The 12,103-nt window shown below is 41.4% G+C and overlaps 1 protein-coding gene across 1 annotated transcript in view; it reads left to right on the top strand.

Annotated features, from left to right (window-relative positions):
- SPATA31D1 (SPATA31 subfamily D member 1) overlaps window positions 1-12,065 on the top strand; it is a gene marked incomplete at its 3' end in the record, with an annotated part of 23,037 nt that extends 10,972 nt beyond the window's left edge. Inside the window, 2 exon segments of the mRNA XM_021709142.1 lie at window positions 11,409-11,575; window positions 11,852-12,065. Coding sequence (XP_021564817.1) covers window positions 11,409-11,575; window positions 11,852-12,065 — 381 coding nt within the window.
- Window positions 12,066-12,103: the final 38 nt, after the last annotated feature.

Here is a 12,103-nt window from a genome sequence, read left to right as displayed (position 1 = left end):
GGCCATTTTTGAAGAATGTATTCAATGTGCCATTTTTATAATCCCTTCTTACATGGAAAGTTTTTGGTGAAACTTATCTTGCTCTGACTTTAAAGGATGTTTTACATTCGTAAGTTCTGCGTTCTTCAGAGGCTGTTAGGACCAGATTTGTTTTAAACAAGGAAATAAACATACAAAATAACAATAAATACCAGAGATGTAAGACTAGATAAAAGACATATTTGAACAGAGAAACCTCAAGGAAGGGTAGATGAGAAGAGGCAGGACTGAAGCATTGTACCTTTTGGTACAATGGAGAAACTGGATGCAGAAACCATGCAGAGATAGGAGCTGTCATTACTGATAAAGCATCATCAGATGGAAATGGAAAGGATCGGTTGTCTGAGGCCATGGCAGATTCACCAGACTCAGTGAGGAAATGTAGGCAAGTAGTGTAAGACAATGACTTGAGGCTTAACCTATAAGCCTATAATCTCAATAAGGATGCTTTAAGGGTCATAACTGGCTAACATGGGAGACAAAACAATATATATGCGTCATCAACAAGAATGACATTATTTAAGAAAGCATAGAAGAGCCAATAAAAATTTTCATGAAAAGTTAGAAAGTAGATGGGGAAAAATATCAGAAAACCTTTCATGGAAGAGTAACAATAGGTGTGATTCAAAACAGAAGGCATTGCTAAATATAATTTCAATTTTCTCATTAGAAGTTATCTTGCACAAACCAGGGTGGGTTTGACTGTGTGGGCTGTTGTTCAGCACAATTGCTCTATAAAATAGAATTTTAAAATGTTGGGAAGAAGAGAAGGGATTTGGTAGAAAAAAGAGAGTGTGGAGGGAACACAGTGTGGGTCCAGGGGAAAAGATCTAAGAACCTTTGGGGTGGAAACTCCTAAAGGGATTTGGGGAAAGAGAATTACTAAAAGACTTTCAAGTTGTAGGTCATGGTTATGTCATGCTCTTGTCTCCCTCTTTATCACACAGTCTACTCTGCTCTCTAATGGTTTTTAGTAAACATGAAACCTTTTGAGGAAATATAAAGGGAGCGAGCTGTCCCTGAGTATATCTCTGGTTTTGTACAGTAAAAAAATCATTGTGTATGTGGAGAAGCTGCAGTTGGGAAGAGTAGATTTTGAGGGTGTAAATCCCTGGGCACTTCAGACTTTCAAAGATTATGTGGGGTCCAAAGGGAGATTACCAAGCAGTAAAAGGGTCTCAGTAGTAACTAGGTACCAGGTGGAATAAATAGAAAATTTCACTAAAGTAAATACATGGCATAGTGAAAGGAACTGGTAGGATGTAGGTCTAGAACTCTTGTCTAGAATGTGCACTCAGGGCTCAGTTTCTGAGGATAAGGACCGCCTTTGTCTGAAACGTCTTATTACATCATGACTGAGGTCCAGCCTGACTTCCTAGGAATTCCCATCTTTGCCTTCCTGAGTGGGGTGGGACTCCTCCTTCTGTCTCTGTGGTACCTACAGAGGAATCTATGTTTCCCAATATTTTGGAAACAGAGAGACGGTAATCAGGTAGGTAAACCAAAGCTACTCAAAGGTTTTAGAACTTTCTTCTTTTCTAATAATACTATACATTTCCCTGTAAGTATTGCTTTTGCTGCATCCCACAAATTTTGACAAGTTGTATTTTCATTTTAATTAGTTTAAAATACTTAAAAATTTCTCTTGACCCTTTTTTTTGACCCATGTGTTAATAGTGTGTTGTTTAATCTCCCAGTATTTTGAAATTTTCCAGCTCTTTATGGCCCAGAATGTGATCTGTTTGGCTATCATTCCATGTAGATTGCACAGAATGTATAATTCTGCTGTTGTTGCATGAAGTATTTGATATGTGTCAATTAGATGACATTGATTAATGTCAGCTGTATCCTTACTGATATTCTGTCTGCTAGATGTGTCCATTACTGATAGAGACATGTTAAAGTCTCCAAAAATAAGAGTGAATTCATATATTTCTTTTTGAAGTTCTACCAGTTTTTGCCTGATATACTTTGTCACTCTATTGTTAAATGCAAACACATTGGGGATGGTTACAGCTTCTTGGAGTATTGACTCTTTAGTTATTAATTCTCTCTTATTCCCGATGCTTTCCTCGTGCTGTAGTCTGCTTTGTCTTAAGTTAATGTAGCCACCCTGTTTTCTTCTGACTAGTTTTAGCATGGTACACTTTTTTCCCCATTTTTTAATCCCCATCTGTGCCTTAATATTTCCCCATTTTTTAATCCCCATCTGTGCCTTAATATTTAGAATGGGTATCTTATAGACAACATATAACTGGGTGTTTTTTTAACCCACTCCAACAGTTTGTCTTTTAATTGGTGAATTTAGGCCATTCACATTTAAAGTGAGTTTTTTATATAGCTGGATTATCTATAATTTTTGCAAATGCTTACTATTCATTGCATCTGTTCTTCCTTTATTTTTTATTTTTTTGCATTTTAGAGTTGTGGAGTACATGCAAAGATTTGCTACTTAAATGAATTGTGTGCAAGTGAGGATTGGGCTTCTGGTGAGCCCTCTCTCCCCCAGTAGTGGACTTGGTACTCAATGGGTAGTTGTGTGTCTCTTATTCCCCCTCCCTCTCTCCTGCATTAGCAGTGCCAGCATCAGTTGTTCCCATCTTTGTGCTCATGGGTTCAGGGTCTAGGCCTTATTTATGAGTAGGCAGTATTCATTTTGTTTCTGTGACCGTTCACTTAGAATGAGGGTCTTCAGCTGCATCCAGGTTGCTGCAAAGGACATTATTTTGCTCTTTATGTCTGTGTAGTATTCCACCAAGTATGTGTGCCACATTTTCTTTATCCTGTTCACTTTTGATGGGCATCTGGGTTGGTTCCATGCTTTTGCTATTGTGAATAGTGCCGCAATGAACATAAGGGTGCGGGTGTCTTTTTGGTAATGCCATTTATGTTCCTCTTAGTGTATACCCAGAAGTGGGATTGCTGGATCATATGGCAGCTCAGTGATAGTTCTTTGAGAAGATGCCACTCTGCCTTCCAAAAAGGCTGAACTAGTTTACATTCCCATCGACAGTGGGGAAGTATTTCCTTTTCTCCATGGTCTCACCAAGACCTATTGTTTTTGACTTTTTAATGGTAGCCATCCGACACCTGTCAGTTTTATATACATTTCTCTGATGGTTAGTGAAGCTGAGCATTTTTTCATATGCTTGTTGGCTGCTTAAATGTCTTCGTTTGAGAAATATCTGTTCCCGTCATTTGTCTATGTTTTAATAGGGTATTTTGTTATATTCTTGTCAATTTATTTGTTATATTCTTGTCAATTTATGTTTTAATAGGGTAGTTTGCTATATTCTTGTCAATTTTATCTGATAGGGCTTTATCAGATGTGTAGCTTGCAAATATTTTTCCTATTCGGTGGATTGTCTCTTTTATCTCTTGATGGTATCTTTTGCTATGCAAAAACTTTTAGTTTGATACAGTCCCACCTGTTAATTTTAGTTTTTTTCTGCATTGACTTTTGAGGACTTGGCTATGAATTTAGTTACAACTCTAATGTCCAGGAGATAGTTCCCTAAGTTTTTTCTAAAATTCTTATTATTTGAGGTTTCACATTTAAGTCTTTGATCCATTTTGAGTTAAGTTTTGAATACTCATTGCATCTGTTCTTTTTTCTTCCCTCCCTTTTTTTGCCTTCTGTGGTTTTAAACAAAAAAATTATTTTTGATTTAGGTGATATTTTATTTCTAAATAAATTGTTTATATTTAAGGTGTAAAATGATGTTTTTATGTACTTAGTGAAATGGTTACTGCAGTCAAGTCAATTAAGCAGCCATTGTCTCACATAGTTGCCTTTGTTATGGTAAGTGTATCTAAAACATACTATTTTAGCAAAATTCTGGTATATAATATTCTTGACTATAGTACTCTAGCTGTATATTATTAGATTTCTAGACTTATTCATCTTATATAACTGTGACTTTGTACCTACATTTTCTCCATTTCCTTCCCACTCTCCTTCCCCCTCACCCCTGCTAATAACGGTTCTTCTCTCTGATTTTATGTATTCCACATTTTTCAAGATTCTACATATAAGTGAGATCACGTAGCATTTTTCTTCTGTGTCTGATTTATTTGACTTAGCATAAAGTTCTCCAGGTTCATCCATGTTGTCACAAATGACAGGATCTTCTTTCTAAAGGCCAATACGTATCTTACAATTTCTTTATCTCTTCATACTGTTTCTACGTTTTGGCTATCATGACTAGTTCTGCAGTGAACATGGAGGTAAAGATATCTCTTTGAGGTACTGATTTCATTTCCTTGGTTGAACATAAATTCTATTTTGTCTGATATTAGCATAGCCATCCCTGTTCTCTTCTGGCTACCACATACATGAAATATCTTTCCCCATCCTTTTATTTTTCAGTCTAGCATGTCCTTAAAGCTAAGGGGACTATCTTGCAGGCAGCATATAGTTGGATCCTTTTTTTTTTTTTAAGTTGGAGTCTCACTCTGTTGTCCAGACTGGAGTGCAGTGGCCGCTCCTGGCCACCGCAGCCTCGATCTGCTGGGCTCCGGCCATCCTTCCCCCTCAGCCTTCCAAATAGCTGGAATTACAGGCACGCGCTACCACGCCCAGCTGATTTTTTGATTTATTGTAGAGATGAGCTCTCGCTGCCCAGGCGGGTCTTGAACCCGCGGGCTCAGGCAATCTACTCACCTCAGCCTCCCAAAGGTGCGGGATTACAGGCTGAGCCACCGAGCCCGGTTTTGAATCTTATTTTTTAATCCATTCAACATTTATTGCAGGGCACATCTGCTGGTGATAAATTCCCTGTTGTTTTTTTTTTTATCAGTATTTTTGTCAGAGAAATTTTTTATTTTTTCTTTACTTTTGCAGAATAATTTTGTTGGTTATAGAATTCTAGTTTGGTGGGGGTTTTTGGTTCTATCAATATTTAAAATATTTTAAATATTCTTCTTTATTTTACCTCTCTTCTTTCTCACATTGTTTATAATGAGAAGTCCATAGTTATTTTATTTATTTATATTTTAAAGATGTGGGATACTTTTGTTCCTCTATATATTTAAATATAGTTTATACCTTGCAACTCTATAAGTTATCGTCCTCTGTTACTATACTAGAACACTGTTAATGTGGTGCTAAGGTATAAAGAAGGTGCTAAAATCAAATATCTATTTTTTAGTGGGCCTGTGTTTCTGGGATGTAATGTTCACAAGTGTTTCTAAGTCTTGTCACCTCTTGGGTGTGACAGAAAGGCAAAAGGGGGTTGGAGTTGGGTAACCTCCCTTCCCCACGTGGGACAAAGTTTTGATAGTCTTTCCCCCTGCTGAGTGGGCTTCTATTAAAACAAAACAAAACCAAAAAACCACACAGGGTGTATTTCAAAATGGTTACCTCTAACCTCTTCTTGCTAGAAACATGAGAGTTTCCTCATGGCCCTTCGCTGGGATTTCTAGCAGTAAAACTCATAAAAATGTGGATGGGGGACCCCTACGACTGTGGCCCCGGGAATTTTCTCCCTCTCATTTTGACTCTTGCACATTCTCTAGCAATTTTTCAAATGTCCACTTAAGTGTTCCTATCAGTTTATGGCTCCGGTGGCTTCTGCTCCTGGTAAGTTGATCGTGACTATGATTCTCTTCATTTATCTTTTTCTGAAGATTTTGGGGGATGGTTGGCTTTGTGACCAAAATTCTCTGATGACTCCAGGAAAAATCATTTTCAGTTCGTTCAACTGTTTTGCTTCATCTGAAGATGGGGTGGTGACGTCCAAGCTCTTTAAATGTCCAAACTGGAAAAAGTCTCCCCTCAGATAATAATTCGTATTCCTGGTCCTCTTGTCATACTTCTAAATAAGTGTAGCTGGCTTAGAGAGAAGCCTGAGATAAAAAGTCTGAGGAAAAGATAGAATATCACTTTTCTGGAAGAAGACGTTGGGCAGAACCGGGAGTTCAGGGAGACTAAGGTTTCCACCAGAAGCTCACAGGCTATGTGTGGTGGAGGGTTCCAGCATAAAATCTCAAACCCAGTGATATCAGTCTATACTGACACAATCACATCAGGTGTCACTCAATAAAGCCTCCTTTTAGGTTGGGCTGATCAGGAGAACAATGTCAAGCGCCTCTGAGCAGTGGCTGGAGCCCCGAGCTCTGTTGCCAGGATACAGGGTCCTCTGAGGTAGCACACACCTGAGTGTGGGCCTCTGATTCTGTGCCCTCCTTGAGCAGAGGACTGCTAACTGAGAGCATCGTGTGGATCTCACAGACAAAATCTTCTTTTGAATTTTCAAAGAAGAAAAAGCTAGAAATATTTTATCACCTATAAAAATTAATAAAAGGATCACGTTTTCTATTAATTAAAATGGAAAGTCATATTATTGTTGGATAATAAATGTCTGAGCTTCCTAGAGAGACGAATAAGAGAAGTGAGTTCCAGCCTCTCATGCCCTTCTTTTTGTTCTCAGCATCAGGACAGAGCCAAGGGGAAAAGGGAAAGCGTAACATTTCAAGGCAGGTTTCAGCCTATTCGAACTGAGGTCTCCAAGGATGACAAATCCTCTTCCTTCCATGGGGTCTCAGGTCCATGAGTTCTGAGAATGTCAGTTGCTAGATACCGTCTCCCTGAGAAAACAGAGCCCTCAGAGGATTTGCTCTCAAAAGCAATCAGACTTGAGACACTTCTCAGAGTCTCTGCTCTGTATGGGTGTGAAGGAATAATGGTCCTAGGCAAAAGGTGTTGTTCAATAGGAAACCATCTGAGACATGGAGGAGGGACTGTCTCCCAACTGCATAAATGCTTTGACTTCCTGGGTACTCAGATTCCTTTGTGGTAAGCCCCGAATTCTCTCACCTAACCTAATGACCTTCTCAATTGATTTACTGTCACCCCCACCACTGAGTGATTCTCTGCCACCAGGGTCTATTCCTCCCTTGGATTCTAAAGTCCCCCTGGATCATCCCTACTCCAACCATTTGACCTTCCCCCTCTCCGACTGCACTCAGAGAGAATATCCCGATCTTCAATCAGAGGCTACTTTGTTTATGAAAACCGTCTACTCCATTTTCCCAAGATCTCCATTTTCCCAAGATCTCAACCCACAACCAGATGTTTCTCAGACAAGTCACCCGATTCACATGCTATTCATCACATACCACTAGCTTCATCTGCTTCACCACTGCCAGACTGCACTATGACTCAATCTAAATTGAGTCCCATCTTAATGAAGTCTGTGTCAGAAAAGTCCTCTCCAGAAAGCCCTCATGTGTCTTCCACTTATGTCCCCACAATCAGAGGCACTGACCATTCAATTTCAGAATTCTCATGGTGGCAGGCTCACACCAGAAACATGTTCATCCTCAGGATACCACATCCTAATTTTCAGCAGGAGCATGTTTCTCTCCATTGACCACAGACCTGTCTTTGGGGAGACTCTGATATCAAGCACGTGGAGGCCAGTAGTCTTTCTTTTTTTTGAACTTAATATACAGAAGTGACAAACAAAAAAGACAATGGTTTCCAGATTTTGGAGAAGAAAGACAAAAAGGAGGGGTCATTTTCAAAATATATGGCGTTCGATTGCCAACTGACATCTTCAGATAATCCATTGTAGTCACCTGTGGATGACAACAGGATGATACACCCACCCAATCTGGTTGGAACACCAATGGCACACCAAAACAGTTACGCATTTGTCAGCAGGCCCTATATGTCAAGACTTTGGATGGAAACTTACAAAATAAATACAATCAGCTCTTCTGGGGGATTCTTTCTCTGGTCTCTAGAAGGAGTTCCCCACTACAGTCTTGGTTTGTTTTATTCAATGAAATCTCTAATGCTCCTGCAGTCCAAACGCAGGATCAGGAATCTCCACCACTTCTTAAGTCCAACCCTCTTCCCCTCAGCCATGTATATCCCCATCCCTTTCTTCCCCAGCCCCATTTCTACCTCCCACCCAGATCCACCCACAGGCTCACTGCCAATCCTCATCCCCTATCCCACCATCATCTTCTCAACCCCAGATTAATGCCTATGGGACATCTTTGCAGAGACTCCAGAATGAGGTTGACTCTCACTTCTCAAACGAAAATCAACATTTGGGAAGGCATGTGTTGCAGAAAAAGCAAGACTTGGGGTTTAGTACTTTTGCTCCAAAAATCTCTTGAAGCCTTTTGTCTTCCAGCTCCCAATCCTTCATTGACCAGCCAGTCCTCCTAGGCCTATGTTCCAGTGTTCGTGTTTCCTGGGCATTTTCATCTCAGCAGTGAACCCCAGAAGAAACTAGAGCTTCATGTAGCAAAGAAGCCAGTCCCATGCTGGTGCCTTCATACTTGTAGGAATCCAGGATCTCTGTGCAAATCAACAGAAATGTTGTTGAATAATTACAGACAGACCCTCTCACAACCCTCTGAGCTTCAGAGCCACAGTAGCAAAGATCCAAGGAAGACAGAATTGAGTCTCCCAGGAAGTTTTCATGAGTGGGATCCACCAAAATTTCACCTAAGGAAGGACATGGCAAGAAATCTTGGCATATCCTAGGGAAATGTTCATTAGACAACCCACCGACAGTCTCAAAATTCTACCTGCTGAATGGTCTGGGGTTGCCTCTGATCAAAAAGTGACTGGTTGGGTCACTCAAGGAATGACACAGGGGATGAATTACTAAGGATATTAAGGAGGAGCTTAGACCTACATCAAATGAAAACCATTCTTACAATACATCTGAGCAGGAATGCTTGGCAAATTAATTCAAATAGGATGCCTATAGGTGTGTCATTCGTGGCTGGCTAACAACACATTGCCTCCTGGGAGTTCTCATGCCAATGCAGAAAAGAAAAATTTGACACCACTGGTACATGGGGTCTATTGCAAGATAACACTGTGGAGTTTCCTTTCTAAATTCCCAAACTCATCAGGTGCTAGGAGCCCATAGGGCAAGTCAGAAGTGGGGCCTGCCCCTCAGGGTTCTTAAATCCATAATATTCTATATGTTAATAGAAGCCAGAACGTGACCTCTCCTGCAACTTGACTCTCCTTTGTCTGCCGGTTATATTTCTAGCGTGGTTTCCAAAGCTGTGACTTTTAAGCTCCTTGAGGGAAGTTCTCCAGCTTTGCTGAGTTAGGAAGGACAAATTCAGTTCCCAGTCTGGACTGTCCTCTCCCTGTCACCTCAACTGTGAACACAGAAGGACAGGAGGTCCTGACACAGTTACCCTCGGATACTGACCATAAACTAACAAAGAATGTCCAGACACTTGGGGGTGACAGACAGACTTCTCTGCCCTGCATACACAGCATCACAGACATCATCTTTTCTTTATTCTATTGGCTAGAAGCAAATTGCTATGTGCATTCCAAATTTAAAGGGAGGATAGTTAGTTACACAAGAGTGTGAATACAGGCCGGGTTTGGTGGCTCAGCCTGTAATCCCAGCACTTTGGGAGGCCGAGGTGAGTGGATTGCCTGAGCCCACGGGTTCGAGACCCGCCTGGGCATCTTGACAAGACCTCATCTCTACAATAATAAAAAAAAAAATCAGCTGGGCATGGTAGCACGCGCCTGTAGTTCCAGCTACTTGGAAGGCTGAGGCGGAAGGATCACCGGAGCCCAGCAGGTCGAGGCTGCGGTGGCCAGAAGTGGCCACTGCGCTCCAGTCTGGGCAACAGAGTGAGACTCCAACTCAAAAAACAAAACAAAAACAAAAAAGAGTGTGAATACAGATAGTAGGTCATTGGAGCCTTCTCAGAAAATTTCTTAACACAAGGCTCCCGGATGCCCCACTCAGTTCAGTGAAGACAAAGGGGCCATAGGTGCCAAATGGATCCTCATCCTCATCCATATCCCTGTCATCAAGGCCAAAGTTGTCTAATAGCCTGAGTGAAGTGGCAGCTGGTGAAAAAAAATGTCAAAAAGGTTGGAATATCGAAAAAAAAAAAAAAAGAATATCAAAGAGGTGCAGCATTCAAATATAAAGAGAAAGTTGATGTGAAGGTAAAAGCAATGAATGGCAAAGTGAAAGGGTTCCTTAGAGCCAACTGACATACCACAGCCAATACTCAGATTTAGAGGAGGGGCAAAATTAGGTACAGATAGTCTTTGAGTAATACTGGCCTCAGGTAGCAGGCTCAATGTCATCAGGATTCATTTTTCTATCCATTTCTTCGTTCCATATTCTGGGTTGGCTTCATGTAAGACTCTGCATCTGGCAAGTTCACCGCTACGTTCGCCAAGCTTCATGTGCAGTTAAACATGGGTTGCCTCTCCCATCAGAACCTTCAAAAGCCCCATTGTACTTAATTGCCTTCAACTGGGGGGCCATGCCCATTCCTACCCAGTCCTTGTTGCCCAAAACATAGAATGATCTCTTTTGGCCAGATCTGAGTTTCATACCCTCCTCAAAATAATTGAGAGTTAGAAAAACAACTCTACTTGCACACGGACTGAAACTAAGCGTGAGGTTAGTTCCCAAAGAGCAGTAGAGGGACTGTTTCCAGAAGGTGAGTGAATACTGGGTGACAAAGTAAACACACAAGCAAAACAGAAATTCACTACAGTTCTCTCTGACCGCCCCATTTCTGCCTTCTTGCTCATGGTGATGCCATTGACCAAAGCTTAGAGCTGCAGGAAGAATGTTGATTCTGTGCAGGCTTTGAAAGGGGGACAAGTGGGACAGGACTCAGGGCTGGGAGACTGAGGTGACAGAAATCAGTCGAGGCCTCAACATCCAGGTGGATGAACCATCCAATAACCTGATCTCTCACTGTCTTCCCCTTTAAGCTTCATTCCAGTTGTTACTGCCATACCCTAGAACTACCAGGAATACATCTGCCTCTTGAAAAAATATGGCCTGATATTCCATCCTTTATCCTTCTTGTTTATGCTCTCAGTAGGCCAATTCTTCAACCAATTTAGAAACTACAAGCCACTTTAAGCTTTCTTCATGCCTTTTGTCTTCATTTCCTTCCTCTCCAAGGAAGACTTCATAGTGCATAATTAACCACACATTCATACAGCCCTACTCCAAATGGACTACCCCAATCTCCTTTTATGGTTCCTTCTTGGGAAGATCCAATTCTCTACCTTTACTAGACCTGCCTTCTACAAACAAGTTGATTTCTTTTGGATAAAATCACACAAGTTATTGATGCCACCATTAATTCATCATCTACAACTAATAGGCAGTCCTAATGCCGCATGAAAATAATGTACTCGATTCTTTAGTAATTATTTTGTGCCAGGCAGTGTTCTAGGCACTTGGGACACACCTGGGAGGAAACAAACCTCTCTGTCTTGTGGAGTATATATTATTGTTTGCTTAGACAATTCCCTTGCCTGTGGACAGCGAGTCTCCTATATACAAACCTTCAAGTTGCGAACTTTCAAAGATGTGAATGTGTGTTTCTAGGTCCAATCACATAAGTTAGCTCGTATGTCTGATGTACATGGACACATGCGCTCATTCCGAACAAGTGGTTGTGCTTTTGTGCACTTTACCGTACAGTACTGTAGAAAGTACAGTATCTTTACTTCAATTCCAGGATGTCTGGAAGTAAGTGTAAAAGCAGCAGTGAGGTACTGGTACATACGTGCCTTAGTTGGGCGTCTAGGCCAACTTTGTTGGACCAAGAACACATGGGGCCTACGAACGTGCTTTCCCAACAGAATTCGTCCATCTGTGGGGGCTTACTGTATTCAAAATTACCATTTGTCTTCCTAAACTTCTCCAGCCTCCTCACCCATTGGACCACTACAAGGGACAGAGAAGCCAACAGATGGGAACTTTTCATCATCACACTAAAAATTACCCAAATACCTTGAACTTCCATCCTTTGGCTCTTTCCTTCCTAGCATACTGAAGGAGGTTTCCCTCACCCGCCTTGATCCTGCCACGCTGTGTGACCTTTCTTTCCAATTCACCACTCACAGTGTGAGGAGACACTTGGCTGAATGCCCTGCCCTACAGACTGAGATCCTGTCTGCCTCATCACGGCTCTGTGCTCGGGATGTGGTCATTGACATCTCGCAGGGCTCGGCAATTTCCGGAGGAGTCGCCGAGCAACAGGTGAAAACGAGAGGGGAGGCCCCGCCCAGCGTTGCTCG

Source organism: Carlito syrichta, unplaced genomic scaffold (assembly GCF_000164805.1).
Source record: "Carlito syrichta isolate Samal-C Ts95f unplaced genomic scaffold, Tarsius_syrichta-2.0.1 Scaffold167402, whole genome shotgun sequence".
Classification (NCBI taxonomy): domain Eukaryota; kingdom Metazoa; phylum Chordata; class Mammalia; order Primates; family Tarsiidae; genus Carlito; species Carlito syrichta.
Note: the sequence above shows the minus strand (reverse complement) of the source record. Positions and strands in the feature narration are given on the sequence as shown.